Source organism: Amblyomma americanum, chromosome 2 (genome assembly GCF_052857255.1).
Source record: "Amblyomma americanum isolate KBUSLIRL-KWMA chromosome 2, ASM5285725v1, whole genome shotgun sequence".
Taxonomy (NCBI): domain Eukaryota; kingdom Metazoa; phylum Arthropoda; class Arachnida; order Ixodida; family Ixodidae; genus Amblyomma; species Amblyomma americanum.
The window spans coordinates 86,709,996-86,726,168 of NC_135498.1; the positions used below are offsets into that span (position 1 = coordinate 86,709,996).

At 44.1% G+C, this 16,173-nt stretch overlaps 1 protein-coding gene across 1 annotated transcript; it reads right to left on the reverse strand.

Moving 5' to 3' along the window:
* Window positions 1–2,510: 2,510 nt before the first annotated feature.
* Window positions 2,511–13,889, reverse strand: LOC144118769 (techylectin-5A-like). The gene is made up of 6 exons (XM_077651598.1): window positions 13,747–13,889; window positions 12,236–12,419; window positions 8,732–8,874; window positions 7,441–7,546; window positions 5,996–6,163; window positions 2,511–3,703 (listed from the first exon to the last, which is right to left on the reverse strand). The coding sequence occupies exons 2-6, from the start codon at window positions 12,375–12,377 to the stop codon at window positions 3,432–3,434; spliced, it is 831 nt and encodes a 276-aa protein (XP_077507724.1). The 5' UTR covers window positions 12,378–12,419; window positions 13,747–13,889; the 3' UTR covers window positions 2,511–3,431.
* Between the last annotated feature and the right edge of the window lie 2,284 nt (window positions 13,890–16,173).

A 16,173-nucleotide genomic window follows, 5' to 3' on the forward strand; every position in this document is an offset into this window, starting at 1 on the left:
TTTCCCACTTTTCATACAGCGTATGAAGCCGTTGAAGAAATATTTTACCATGACCTTTGGCAGCGTTGACATTTTTTATCTGTATATATATATATATATATATATATATATATATATATATATATATATATATATATATATATATATATATATATATATATATATATATATATATATACTAGCAGTCTTCAGCTACCAGTACCTTGCCACTCACTCATCCTCCTATATTCCACTGGCCACAGAATTCATGTAAAGTCCCATTATTTTGTCACAAAGCTTTGCTTATTACTCATTCAGCACTGTCAGCGATGAGGTAAACTTCAATGGCGGCTATATAAGCTTGACTCCTTGCTGTCCGTTCCAAGGTAAATGCATTAGTTGCATGTTGTACTGCATTGCGGATCCCAAGAGCCTCTCATTCTCGTTGTTGGTGCTTGCAAAGCGTTGTGATTTGTTCTGAAGCCTGCCAACTGGCGGGCCAGCATGCTCTTGCAGGGTTACTGAATTTTTCAAGAATGCTACATTTATGTTACGCTTTAGTTACGGAACATTGTGGCTATTATTGCAGGATTGTTCAACATATGTCAGCAGGGTACAGAACATTGCGAAAAATATTGCATCAATGTTTTTGTAGATACGGCGTCTTGATATTGCCAAAGGCGGACGCTGACCACGTTAAGGTAATATTGGCACAAAGTTCCGGCAGCGATTTGTGCTACCCGGCAAAAAACCTAAGAGGGGGGTGGGGTAGGGAGGTGTCCGCGACAAGCTTGAAGCTAGGTCATAAGAAGTAGAAAGGAGAGAGTCGGTCCGCTCCTGTGATCAAACCACGTGAAAACGTGAGGTGATATCACCTCACAATCACGGCAGTCTGCAGATCAACCTTCTAGCTGGAAGAAAGCGCGCTATAGGCCGCGCAGACGCACGCGCTAAAACATATCAGCATCAAAACGATGGGGACTGACTCGGAGAGCGAAAAACGAGGCAGAGAGCGGCTTCATGAGAGCTTGGCTTGCGAAAGTTGGCCGCGTGACGTCACCCTAGCTCCTCAGTTCTTTTCCTCCTTGCATAAAGGCAACAATAATTGCTGCAGTTTGCACAATGCACTCGTCATTTGTAGCGCCTGTTTTGATCCACGGAAACGAAAATGATTCCAGCTAAGTAGCCCAACTTGAAGTTGCAATCAGAAACCCGCACCGGAAACCCCTCACAGTCAGTAAAGTAACTCTATGCCCAATGACCCTCGGGTCATGAGTCAGACGGGGGTATACCGCTACGACGCGCAGACACGCTCACGCGGTTTCGTTAAAGCGGGGCTTTATATGTATGCCATGTGGTCTTTCACATAATCATTGCGATTGTGAAATAGGAAACAGTGTCTGTGTCTGCGTGATGAAGAGGAACTGCTGTCGTGTCATACCCTTAAAGGCAGAGCATAAGTGCCCTCGAATTTTGTTGATGCTCTTTTATTTTATTTTCCTTTCACTTGTTTCTGGCGCGTACAGCATAGTCTGACAGGGGTAAACTAACCATTGCAGCTGGTAACAAGTATATGGGTTTTTATTGTCATCACTGGCAAAAAAAGTTGTTTTTTTATGTTGTATCGATGGCAGACACGTATCAGATAAAGCATTAGTCAACGCGGGTGCCACAATATGGCTTTGCGCTGAATGATCTACATTAGCCCGTATAATTGCGTCTACGGGCCATATGCGAGGCTTGTGTGAAGGTCATTCTGCATATTGTTTGCGCCTCATTCATTGGCTGCTCTCTACTAGAACCACGCTGCACTTTTCGCGATGTCCTATGAGAGCTCCTGTCCAGCGCAGCTTCCACGAGTCCTTTAGTACCCACCCGCCTCTATGGCTACGGGCCATCGTCATTTTTATATCTGCATACCGTTTAAGTGCCTCATGCTGCAGCCACAGCGATAGAATTTGACTGAGCAAGCATACCCACCAGGTCACAAATTCGGCAGCAGGAACGAGTTCGCTCTTCATTCTTCATTTCCTTTCTCTTGCGTTCAAGGACTGGACCGACATATCCATGCGGAATATTCTGTGGCCGTGCCCTCTGAAATGTCCTCATTTAACAGAATCTCGGTTCATTGCGCCAGGAGGTCAGTAAGGTACCTTAAACGATAGGAGAGAAGTCTTCTGATGTAAATTATGTTTCGCTTGTTGACGTGCTGCTTATGTTAATTTCCTTTTAGTTGATATGTAAGGTGGTAATGATAACTAAAGTATGGTAGTGTAAATGAGGTCTAAAAGCCGTTTTCGCGCGTCATTCGCCTACATCATATTCCATTTTACCTTTGAATACCCTTGCTTCGGTTGGGGCAAGTGCGCATGTCGTGTTTATGCATCGTATTCGTTGTGGAGCTTGTTTCATTTCGCGTTTTTTGAATATGGATTCCCCTGCCTCGTCGCTGTTTGCTGCAGGAAGTGTCCCATCTTATTTGAGGTGAGACTGTCGAGACATTGTTTCACTTCATTTATTTGCTCTGAGTGTCGATCGGAGTTACAGAGTGAGGAATCGATGAAGAAAAACAAATTATGGGTGTCTGATGTGTAAATTAATGGAGATGATCAAGTACATCACACTTGAAGACGTCGGTTGCTGTGATGGTAAAGACGAAGGCGAGGAGGCGGCTCCGATCTGTGATAGTCTTTGGGTGGAAATATAAAATTAAAGATTCTTTTGCATTTATATGGCACACCAGCGTCAAATAGGTGGTCTAAGTGAGATAACAAATACGTAGGGATAAAAAAATGAGTCTTTTTCACTGGCGAAATTACGTTTGTGATAATAACAAATTTGAAATGCGACAGAATAAGAAGAGGCAAGAAACTGTTAATATTCTTCCTAATAATGGTTAAACTGGCTGAACAAGAATTATTAGAAAACGTAAAGCGAGAATATTGATTTTTTGCTGATTCGAAGGCTTGCATAAGTGATTTGGAGTAATCATCCTCAGCAAAAGAGCCGTACTATAGATTGGGCGCACAAGATACTGCATAGAAGTATTCTTAAGAACATGGGAGCAAGGGAAAAGTTACGGCGAGAAAAATTATGTTTATGGTTAGCTTTATTATTATAAGTGCAAAGTGCGTTTTGCACGATAGGCTGGCAGTAACGTACTCGCTAAGATACTTGTAATCAGAGGCAGAAGTTGAAAGAGAGCTATTAAGAAAATAGGTCTACGAAGAAGACTGGATCGACATTCATTTTACCCCCACAGCTCAAATTTATTAATGTAGCGATAAGTAAAAAGAAAAATCCGCTTCAAATGAAACTTAGAAGGGTAGATGTGTAGGCCAGTTGGTGTGATATCAGGAGGCTATCACTGCAGCATACACAGGACAGAGGTGTCGTCACCTTCCTCTGTCCTGTGTCTGCTGCGGTGTATTGCCACCTGATGCTTCAAATGTCTAGCAAGAACACGATGGCCGAATCATCATTCTGACTTCAGGGTAGGAGTAGTGGTAGAGGCGGTTTGCGCTGCCCCGCACGCTCCACTCAATTCCGTCACCGTAGCTGTCATGTACTCCTTTCAGGTTCAGGCCATTCAGGTTGGAAGCATGGCACTTCCTGTACCACCAGCCGCCTCGGTAGGTTTCCGCGCAGTTTCCAGGCCCGACATCTTTATCGCGGTCGAATGTAGAGAAGTTCTGGTCGTTGTTGTGTGCCAAGGCATCCCAGCCTAAAGGACAAATTAATAAAAAATGCGTCAGTGAACATCTGTTGACGAACCAATTTGCAATGTAGGCTAATTCTAACCGCGCGAGATTAATGACTGGTTTTTTGCCCAATAACGTCCGAATTGATTAGGCCGTAATATGAAGGGTAGCCCAACAGCACAAATATTTTCGCTAGTCTAGAACAAAGTTTTGGCTTGTCAGCGTTAAACCAAATATATATTTCGATTCCGACTGCTCCCATCAATGAACACAAAAACATACACACGTAAATCCAATAGTTTGCTAGTTTTCTCCATGCTAACTGCTTAGGCCTTCAGAAGCTTGACAACACCCATGTTTCGTGTTTTGGGTGTGCAGAAACATGCGCGCAATGTCGTATGATGTTGGTACCGAGTTTTTAAAGAGGAAAGCTTCACTACGCCAGCTTTTCGAGCTGTCAGCGGGGCCGCAAGGTTGACCTTGATTGTACCTAGAGGTCACGGTGGCCGCAAGTTTCACCTCGAATGTAGGTAAAGGTCAAACCATGAATATAACTGGCGGTAGTAAGATTAAACACATGACGTCAGCTACAGCAGCGACACCAGCGGCTGTTACACCAACTATCTTGACTTTGTCCTTTCACTTTGACCTCCGGTCAAGCGGGACTGCGTCTGCCGGCATCGCATGCGCAAGTGATAAAAGTGGGTTCTGCATTAAACGCCGGCCCCGCCGCGGTGGCTCAGTGGTTAGGGCGCTCGACTACTGATCCGGAATTCCCGGGTTCGAACCCGACCGCGGCGGCTGCGTTTTTATGGAGGAAAAACGCTGAGGCGCCCGTGTGCTGTGAGATGTCAGTGCACGTTAAAGATCCCCAGGTGGTCGAAATTATTCCGGAGCCCTCCACTACGGCACCTCTTCTTCCTTTCTTCTTTCACTCCCTCCTTTATCCCTTCCCTTACGGCGCGGTTCAGGTGTCCAACGATATACGAGACAGATACTGCGCCATTTCCTTTCCCCCCAAAAACCAATTATTATTATTAAACGCCGGTGCACTTTGATGCGTTCTGCAGAACGGTAGGTGTGATCGATGCGACGCCTGCCGTGGAGACCGAAACCCGAATCGCGCCCGTAAGGAAAGGAAAATGAAATAAAGTTGCTTTTAAGGAAACAAAATGACGCCTGTCTCACACATCTCGGTGGACACCCGAACCGCGCCGTAAGGGAAGGAAAGTGAAATGAAAGTTGGTTTTAAGGAAAGGAAATGACGCCTGTCTCACATTGCGCCATTTCCTTTCGCTAAAAACTCAATTTCTTATTCAATTTGGCTTTCTGAAATTATCTGCAGGGTTTGCGCGTCGTTCGGAACCAGGTTTGGTTGCATATCTCCCCAAACACAAGCAATAATACAGTTGAAAATATCACCGAAGCTATTTTAAATATATACTGTGTTTTGTGAGCGCCTTCAATGTAGTTTCGAAAATAGCAAGATGTTTAACAAATAAAAAAAAAATTCTACTGCTGCGCGTGTCTCAGTTTGGTTATCTATGGAAACCGCCAGTCGCTCGACCCGAAACGTAGCTAGGGAGATGCGGCTTTTCGCTTTCGACCAGGTTAACCAGAGGTACACCACCAGCAATTTTCGGGAAATTGGTATACGTGGGACAACATTGAGCACCCACTCAGTTCCAATAGCACTTACACTCTAAACAGAAAGGAGTAATAAGGGAGTAAACTGTCCTCTAGTGCACTCCCTTAAAAAGGGCAGCTTGCTCCAACTTTACAGCCAAATAGGCGTATTCGTATTTTTAGTGGTAGCCGCACAAGGGGTGCCTTTTTCTATGAATCTCGTAATATACGAATGGGTATTATAATTTATGTGGAGCCTGACAGAGGTATATTACAATTAATCGCTTATTTTATTCATTACACGGCTTTTAAATCCATATATTGAAAACGAGATATGGTATTCTGAAATAAACTTTGGTATTCGTTTACTCTTGTCTCTATGGCCAGAATTTCTCGAGTCCCTGCAGAGCAGAGCAGCTGTCTCACGAACAGAGAACACTATGCAACAATACGGGATATTAATCCCCATCAATTATTTCGGTTTCCACGAAAAGATTTTGTCCTAGCCAGTGAATAGAATTTCCTTCCGTATCACGGCAACTTCCGGCAATGGATTCTTGCATTCCAAGGGGCGCTGCGGTTGTTCGACAAGTAACAAATGGTAGAAGAATCGAAATTGAATGCAATTCTTCTCTTATCAGAGCGTTTGTTCGGAACCATGATAAAATAATATTTTCAAAGGTGCGCACCTTCCGGTCCAAGATATTCTCCAAAGTTAATCTTGAAGAGGCTCCCTTCGTCTCCGACCTTCAGTCCGTCGTAGTCGATCGATACACTGTCCTCCGTGCTGTTTGTAAGCAACACCCTGAGAGTCATTTCTTCGCCAGCTGACGTGAGTGCGTGCAGTGCGTGGTTACCTGCAAGTGCCACAACGGAATATGTAGTTTGCAGAACCTTTCAAAGTGACAGTGTGATTGATATAGCTGCCAGACAAGTTCTTCCGAGTTTTTTCTTTTCCATGCCCAACATGTTTACTCTTTTAAAGCAACTATGCGTGCATTCGTAGGGCCAAAGAAGCTTCGCCAAAACACAAATTTCATTCGAAAACACTATACCTTCCTCCTGTCTTCGAGTGTGTTTTGTACTATAACATCCCAAACCCAATAATTAACGAATATGAGTTATTAGCGATAATACTATGTCTCCGAGACAGGTTAATTAAACTTTGAGCGTGTACAAATTCACAGCAAGGCGTTGTATTTACACAAGAAATCTCACGTCGCACTTTTGACGCCCTTCTGTTGATGTCTCGTGGCAAACATGATAGTGCATGGATTTAAACTTAAAGCCAATCACCAAACCTATTAGAAAATTGGGGTGTGCTCTCTCTTTCCCAGTTCCCTTTGTGCAGCGACTTTTTCGCCACTATCAGACCTCAGTTCGCGCTTTTAGTTAGCAGCCTCGCAACAGTATGGCGTCTGGCATGGTAGAGGGTTGCCATGAAGATGCCTGCTGCCACCCGCCGCATGTTTGAATGATTGAGGTCTACACGCCAGTAAATACTCATCTCTAAAACGATCAGCAGTATTAAGGAAACGCGAAATGAACACGTAAGACACGGCACTTTAACTAGCCACGCTAAACAATAAAATCATCATGCATCCACGAGCAGCACTCTCCTCTAGCTTATCTAGCTCCAGTTAATGATACCGCAGTTATAAAGAAAAAACACTCACTGTCTTCAATTACTCGTGTCGTGTATTCAAAGTTTACAATTATTCAACTTTTCGTCACCACTGAAATCTGTGGTTCTTCTGTCTGTGTAGTATACATCTTCTTTGGCTTGTTCTAATGAGTTATTATATCTTGGCTATGTACTTTGCTTGGCCAGATGCGCATTTCAGGACATTAAGGTTACTAAAAATGTTTTTTTTTCTTTTGCGAGCCCTTTGCAAAATGTTTCAGATGCAAGTGTATTGTGCTTTATGTCCTGTGTTCACCTTCGTTTTCGAGCTGCTCTTCGTAGTGCTGTGTAGCGTATTTATCGGTCAGATGACCACTTCCAGTTATCTTGTGCCGTAAAAAGCCTGCTTGCATTTAACGCCTTTTGCAATGTGCCTGACGTAATTTTCTAACGATTCATAGCTTTTACCGCAGTTCAGTTCTGTTAAAAATGACTTCGTCGCTGGCTTACTAATCCAGTACTCCTCAGCAGGATTACCGAATCCATTAGCGTACTCTGTCCAGTTTCGATAGAAGTAGTACGCGCTGTTTCCGAATTGTCCCCTCTTTTGAATCACCTGTTTAGAAAGAAGGCACACGATGTTTGCGCTCAAATTGTTTCAAAGGAAGCCATCGAACGCAGAGAAATAGTTCACGGAAAGGACAAAAAAGGCCCCTGTGGCAGAACTTCGCGCCGATTTGGCGTAGGAACCGCCTGCAGAATGGAAGGTTACTAGCCTGGCGCCGTCAGGGGAGCCTACTTACTGAGCGAACGACAGGTTCCAGGGGTGAAGAAGCCTCATCATTTTGGCCACGGATTGACAAGAGCACAGCCGCTTCACCCACCACACACAAAACTGGCCGCGCCTGCGAATGAAACCGCCTGCGGAATGGGACGTTACTACCCTGGCGCCGTCAAGGGAGCCTACTTACTGAGCGAACGACAGGTGCCAGGGGTGAAGAAGCCTCATCATTTTGGCCACGGATTGACAAAAGCACAGCCGCTTCACCCACCACACACAAAATTGACCGCGCCTGCGAATGAAACCGCCTGCGGTATGGGACCTTACTACCCTGGCACCGTCAGGGAAGCCTACTTACTGAGCGAACGACAGGTGAGAGGGGTGAAGAAGCCTCATCAGTCTGGCCACAGATTGACAAGAGCAGAGCCGCTTCACCCACCACACATAAAACTGGCCGCGCCTGCGAACGAAACCGCCTGCGGAATGGGACGTTACTACCCTGGCGCCGTCAAGGGAGCCTACTTACTGAGCGAACGACAGGTGCCAGGGGTGAAGAAGCCTCATCATTTTGGCCACGGGTTGACAAAAGCACAGCCGCTTCACCCACCACACACAAAACTGACCGCGCCTGCGAATCAAACCGCCTGCGGTATGGGACCTTACTACCCTGGCACCGTCAGGGAAGCCTACTTACTGAGCGAACGACAGGTGAGAGGGGTGAAGAAGCCTCATCAGTCTGGCCACGGATTGACAAGAGCAGAGCCGCTTCACCCACCACACACAAAACTGGCCGCGCCTGCGAACGAAACCGCCTGCGGTATGGGACGTTACTACCCTGGCACCGACAGGGAAGCCTACTTACTGAGCGAACGACAGGCGATAGGGGTGAAGAAGCCTCATCAGTCTGGCCACAGATTAACAAGAGCAGAGCCGCTTCACCCACCACACAAGAAACTGGCCGCGCCTGCGAATTCAGTGAAATGCGCGCAGAATCTGCTCGTTTAGAGGAGATGCTCTCACCGTCCAGCCACCCCCTTCCGTCTCCATGTCGCAGTAAACGCTCTGTCCCAATGGCCCTGCCGCCTTGTGGAAAACAGTGTAGACGCCACGCTTTATCTGACCAGCATTCAGCAGATCAATACAGCTCCGAGGCACGATGCTGTCTGAAAATGGGACCACCGTTTCATCAGTATGCCAACTGGCTTTTCATACATGCCCAACAATTTTTCAGCGGTAAACCGTACATAAACGTAACTTTTGCATATAATGTAAGATTTGACTACAACCGTCAACATATCCTCATATTACCTGACGGCATTCTAGAATTGTTTTTTTTTCTATTAATGTTCTTGCTGTCGTCTAAAGTGTTCCCCATTTCTTTGCTAAGCATTCTTAACTGTTCGATGTGATCGATGGAAAGACTTGAAAGATTTTGTACAAAACCGAATAACGGACCATTGGCTTCAATATTGCTATAACGGTGTCTTACAACTTACCAATTTGCAAAGTTTTTGTCCGAGAAAGCTAGATATGCCTCGCTGAAAGGCTATTAACTCTCAAGCACGAGTTTCTGTCCTCCTTTCTCACACCTACGAAGCCTTGCTGAGCATCACGCGCATGATGTCAGATCATTACTTAAGACCTCTCCAGCAGTCAGGTTGCACTTACGGCTTCGTGTACACTGTGGTGGTATTATGCACTCTGGTCCTGAATTCAACAGTTATGTATTAGCCCGGCCGTTTACGTCCGGCTGTTCATATCCGTATGTTCCATTAAATCAGTGTTATTCCCTATTGTTGCACGCAAACTTTTGATCATGATGAAAACATTTTAGTTGGCACTAATATCAATAATAGTAACGGCCGAATCAAAAATGGTATGTTCGCTGTACTACGCATCACGCCATTCAAATCAGGATCCTCGCTAGTTCTCTGCGGAAACTGATTAGAGTGAAATAAACAACAAATGCTCTATCAAACATGGTGCGAACCGTCTGGTTCTTTTGTCAAACACCGCCCCTGTCAATCCCCCTACACGCTTTTTTTTCCTCCATAGCTCGAGCCATCACAGAGATATGAAAGCGCCAGCAAGGCGAAAATTTGTTGCTCACACTGTTCTCATAGCAGAAACGAGAGATGCACCCAACGCTTTGCTGCTATGAGCTGTCCGCACCGCTTGAAGCCTTTGAAGCAGGCTATACATAGCCACTGCTAAACTAGGAATCGATACCGGCGGCTACGCTCAGAGGTGTTCGTTTCCGCCTTTTGTGCCCTGAAGTCCATGGTGAGGAGCGTAAACGGACGCCGCTGTGTCATTGGCGGACGTAACCACGAGAGCCACTCTGAGCGGGCTCCTGACTCGTCGTTAACCCTAAAGAGCGCCACCTGCCGGTCCGGAGGCCCTAGAAGGTGTCACGTACTGCGTTCTTCCCCAAGCAGCAAGAAGTATATACTTCTTGCTGCTTGGGGAAGAACGCAGCACGTGCACTTCTGCAGCAACTGGGCAACAAAGACTGGTCTTGGCTTGCCTTGCGTCAATCCTGCTTTGAAGGCACTCTAGCCAGCATATGTGGAGTGAGAGTGGTTTACCTACACAAACAGCAACTGTCCGTTTTATTAAAGGCAACTCGTTAAGCAATCACTTCAGAGTACTGGAAATTACTGTTCTGAAGTAAATCATTGCTTATCTAAATTACTGAACCAGGAAAGTAATGCGTTAGATTATAAATTACCGACAAAGGCGAATAAACTAAACAACTTCATTAGAGTAATTTAAATATTGTAATGTTGATCATAAGCCGAGAAAAAACCTAAACATAGCGGGGAAGCTATACTCGTTACATTGACTGCTAAACGCGTAAATATACGGCAGAGCTCTATATGTACTGCGTCATAAAGCGAGCTCCATTCAGGTATTTGAAGTGTTAAGCCGTATTGAACCTGGTAGCTAGCCCATTATGGAATGATATTTTTGAGGAAGAAAAAGAAATTGTGCCCTACGGACACTTTCTTTTCTTTTCGGTCGATTTGTATTGAGAGCCAAGCATCACTGCTTAGATTGAACAAGGCTGACGTTACATTTCTTGTAAAGAGCTGTTATGTATGCCGGCTAAGTAGGTCCATCCGAAACGAATTCACAGCTTTTATTTATTTATGACAACCTCAAAGGCCCATTAAAGGGGTCTGACATGAGAGATTAGAGTTCAGGGAACATGGTTGATTCGACGTATGCTCTCAATGATGATGGGTCGAGATGAAGTACGACAGCGTTAGGCCAGTCTCTCCAGTCATTCCAGCCCACTGGCAAATTGAGCTTCATTTAAGGGTACTAGGAGATCGGAGGTGATTTTTTTATTTTTCGTCTAAAAGATTAAATGATGGCATGTTTATTAGAGAGTCTATTAAATGTTTAAATACAAAATTTCCCTGAAATATTTACGTAATAATGACGTTATGAATTTTTGATAAGATTTCTTGCTCCACAAAACTCTCCGACAGCCTGGCATGATAACAAAGCGAGGCAGGAGCTGCAAGTCTCTCATAGCTTTTTCCCAAGGAATTGGTTGATATAGCGGTATTCACTAAATATTTTACCAGCCAATTTTTTTCCTATACAGAATGTTATGTTCACGCTACCAGAATGCACTCAATATAATCATGTCAAATTAGTGACAGTTAAAGGATGAGAAAGTAATTCTGAAACGAAACGCAGAAAAGTCACAGCGTGAAAGATATGGTAAGAAACCCAATGCAATAAACCACATAAAAACACCTGCAGCCGTTGTCATGATGTTTTCAGCAATCAGTACAGTCAGGTACAAAAACACTTTTCAGAAAACTGGTATTTTCATGAAGATTCCAGCCATGTTTTTGCAACCTACGGTCACAAAAACATGTTTTTAAATCACTTATTGGCTGTTTTCGAAAAAACTTGTCGTTTTATATAATTAGGAACAACATATGAAATTTGATGTTTTTTTTTAAATTGATTTTTTTCTTATATTTTTTTATTTGAAAGCGGCGTCCTGTTTAGCACCATTCGTGGACACAAGGTCAGTAATCGCGGGGCTCTTTGTTAACTTTACATATGCGTTCCTTCTTATGAGTTACTAACTTCATCATTATTGCTAAGTAATTTATTGCGCCTACCATAGTGCTTTTGTCCTGTCCACTGCTTTTTCGGCTGTGGGTTAGCTGAGGCGCCCACTGTTCACTAAGGAAGTTGAAGCGCCTGTGAGCATATCTCTTCTTTTTTGCATACTACAACTAAGGCGGGGCGCTGAAATGATAGTGAGAGAACGTTTTCAGATTAAGCAGCGTTTTGGGCTCCTCCTAATATAAGTGCACTTCTTACACAGCCTGTGGGAACAGCGTTTTTATCGCCTCCTAGCTAGAGAAATTAGCAGCCTTATAGTTAGTCATTCGATGCCCTTCATGTCAGTCTCTGAAAATGTTTCTTAAAACAAGTCTCTATTGGACACAGATAATGAGTGTCTCTGACCATGTTAACAGAAAATAGTCTCACTTTTTATGTCACCGATTAATCTAGTTAGCTCCAGAATGCGTTCCTCTGCTTCTTGGAAGGACGGCCTTGCTACTACAGCGGGTAGCACGGTGGCAGTTATGGCGCTCGCGACAATGCAGAGAAAAAGGATGCAGCGTGCCATGGCAAGTCCTCTCTTGCACTGACGGAGGCGTCCACTTGATTGCTGCCAAAAGCAAAGAAGAAGAGTATTGTACGTTTATTTGCCTCGCCTTTAGCTGAATTTCGCTCGGTCAGTTCAATGATTTCGCAAATATCACTGCGGAACTACGTGCGGCCTCCGAGGAGCCTGTAGATCTCAGCACATCACCCAAGGTTTCAAGCCTTAGGCGGCAACCTTGAGGCAAGTGCACAATATATCAACATTTTGGTCATTCAGAAGGGGTCTTCACCTTTAAGTTTTTCTAGCACGCTTAGTTGACATCATTTCAAAACTGCCAGTTTGGAAATTTGCCGTATAGACCTTAGGTATACTCGTTTTCGGCAATGCGTACAAGAAAATCGGAGTTAATATACGGGATAAAATTCCAGTTCTCTTTACAACAGTTTTACCTTCAGGCGCCAAATAAACACTCTGCACAGGAAAATGTTTTTCACACAGAACACTAACCCTTTGGCACGCAATATTTGTTTCCATCGAAAATAGATATTTTTCTTCCATAGTACAAAATTCAGGCCTTACAAACATTTATTAGTTTCCCAACTCAAAAAAGTAGATGTTAACATTCTAAAGGATCTGCAAAATTTCGTACGAAGTTTCATAGCTGATGAATATAGCAACGTCGAAATGCCCTGACTTATCGGTCGAACACCCAAAGGATCGTAGAAATAAATTATATGTCGAAGGGGTAGTAACGCTTGAAATTACGACAAAAAATAATGCGGCTCGTGGTGGCTAAATATGTCTGCACGATAGCGGTGGGCGACGTGATACCTCGCTCACTGTTGTGCGAAATATTATTTACTGCGATCGCTTTAAGGCGCAAAAACACAGCTTAAACACAGAGTAAGAAATTCACCTTAAATGAATAAATCACTGCTAGGTACAGCCTACTTGCAAAAAAAGCTGCTTTGTGCAAAATTATATGTACATAGCGTGTCAGTGGGCTAATTAAACCTTACTTACACTAATATACGGTTCCAAAAATAAAACACGGTTTTTCAGACTTCGCAACATTTTTCATTACATCCTCATTTCTGCGCCTTGCGCCTTTTATAAGAGAATTTGATAGTGTTGACACCAATTACATTAATTTCGACTCAACGCCTGTAGGGGGCATTCACACTTCTAAGTAAAACTACTTTTGTCGGTAAACAAGCAACAAATTGCAGATGTGCATTTCAAGGAATGATTTTCTGCGGTGCCACGCCTATAGACTTAAACACAGTTATCATGCAGCGATCTTTAATGATCATTACTGGCATTCCCCACAGCAGCGGCAGCATAGTCACACATTCGGTGAAATCCGTATATTGGAAATGCGAACACTTACAGCTTCTGTACACCTTCTGTCTCGATTTCCCTGAAATCTGAGGTGTTACGATAAAGGCACGTATCTGTCACAGGGCCATGCGCAGCTGCCGTCAAAAGTACCGTACAATGTTTTTCAATCAAGTCAGGAAACTGGCGTCGAGGACGAAGGCCTATTCTGTCGCCGCTTTAGTCGCTAAGTAAAGCAAGCGCCACCTCTCGACATGCGACAGTACTGCGTTAGCCATCTTTATTTTCTTTTCGCAGCTGCGACACCCATTGGCTGCTCTTCGTCACGTGGTCAGTTTGAAAGTGTCGGCGCTGCCCGCGCTTCGCGACGTCTGCGCTGAATGCGGCTGCTTCCAGCCGCACGTTGGTTCCGACGGCGTGTTGCAAATTTCGCGTGCGCTACGGCAGGATGCTCGAGGTTGAGGTTTTGAGTATATTTATTTTAGAGGTACTGCCAGCCTTCGCAGAAGGCCTTTGGCAGGAGTGAGCATACATGGTGAAGAAAGTACAAAAAGCGCTACAAAATATGATAATGATAACAGTGGTGTCATCCGCCTGCTTGAGCAGATTAACACCGAGAAGAAAAGAAAAAAGAAAAAAAGAAAAAATAAGAAAGAAAAATGCTTTGTACAAGCTCGCGCTGTTCAGGCATATAGAAACAACACTGGCACATAACACAAGAACACTGGCATCAATAGCACGCTTTAGTAAATAAACACTAACGGTAGACATACGCTGATCCATCATCAATTACAATAATCACAACCACAAAGCAATATCAATAGCGGGAACCAAAAAACGCTTAGGTTGAGTTAACTTATGCACTTCAATTTTGATAAGAAAGATTCGACAGTCGGGCATTCCACAGCGTCACAAGGCAAAGTGTTCCACTGACGGACGGTTCTCGGAAAAAAGGAATTTTGAAAGGTATCTGTTCGGCACATATATTCTCTTAATTTTTTTGGAATGGTTTGATCGTGTACATCACCGTATAACATGTTCGATATAAATGCTACTATCTATGCCTAGCTTACTATTGTAGAGTAGATGCATGTATTTCATTCGTTCAAAATACCGTCGCAATTGTAATGGTTCTAAATTAGCTTTTTCCACAAGTGCAGTTGCTGAGGTACGCCAACTATATGAGTTAAAGATGAATCGAGCTGCCTTTTTTTGGATGCTTTCGAGTTTGGCAATGTTTAATTGAGTGCACGGATCCCAGACTACAGAAGCGTATTCTGTAGATCTGGGACAATAACTGAAAGCTCATCTTCCGTGGTTCCACACTGCACAGTCGCAGAAACACGACGTGCAGTTTGTCCCCTCTTAGTTTGGCTTGGTAAAATTGGTTTTGTTTTATTTTGCTTTCATGGGGTATAACGTCCCAAAGCTACCCAAGCTATGAAGGACGGCGTTGTTGAAGGCTGCGGATAATTTCGACCACCTGAGGCTCTTTAACGTGCCCGGGTGAAATTGTAGTTATAAATTCTAGCAAGCCGTCTTGTTTCAATAATCGAAAATATATCAAGGTGAAAGCTGCGTTTGCATTTTTTAAATACACTTTTGCACGCATGGGAGCCGTCATCTACCGACGCTCATCATTTAAGTGGTAGCTGACGACGCGCACATCTCAAAGCAGCCGCACCGCCATCGCATTGGCGGTGATCGCGTTGGCCGGCTCCGCTCCCTGGTGCGCAGCCGCTATTTTCAAGCGGACGTTATCTAAAAACGTCGGTAGTTTAGAAGTGCTTGTTGCTCGACATGTTGCTTCATCGCTGCTTCTATTAAGAAGAAAACTGTGCACAGAAAAAAAAGAACTCACAGAAGAAATCAGGTTGACAGTACGAGCGGCCGTCCTGCGAACCCGTGTGCGCCTTTTATGTGAGCACATTTTGTTGGTAATACTTGACATCTGAAGGTTACGTTTGTATTGCACAATTTTCGAAGAGTATTCTCATGGCGGCCGCAGTGAAGTTATTGGAGCGGCGCGTCACGCCCATTCACGGTATCACTGACTGCCCTTCAATCCTCATTCTAAGCTGCAAACTGCATCTGTTCCTTCCTTACGTACGTCATCTGCTCTCTACTGAAGCGAAACTTCAAAGTATAATAACAAGTTTTAGATTTTGGCTCTAAGAATCATACCCGAATACAGACAGAACTACTTGTAGTAGTCGGGGAATTATAACAACCACACAGCAAGAAAGGACGAAGACAGACGTGATACGAAGCAAGTAATAATTTAGGGTTCCTTCAACCGTTTATGCCATTTAATTTCTTTCACATAAATGTCTCATAAATTTATATTTTTTAAAATCGAAGGAGGACAAAATAAGTTTTCACATGTGGTATCACACTGTTAAACGTCACACTCGATGACCGTGCCATTTTGCTGTCCCAAACAAAGCGACCTTATCACATAATTTAGCAGGGCACCGAT

Coding starts and splice junctions, on each gene's coding strand:
- LOC144118769 (XM_077651598.1), bottom strand. CDS start 12,377: ATGGCACGCTGCATCCTTTTTCTCTGCATTGTCGCGAGCGCCATAACT. Junction 8,875..12,235: donor ATTAATCGGTGACATAAAAA/GTGAGACTATTT, acceptor TCCCATTTTCAG/ACAGCATCGTGCCTCGGAGC. Junction 7,547..8,731: donor CGGAAGGGGGTGGCTGGACG/GTGAGAGCATCT, acceptor CTTTCTAAACAG/GTGATTCAAAAGAGGGGACA.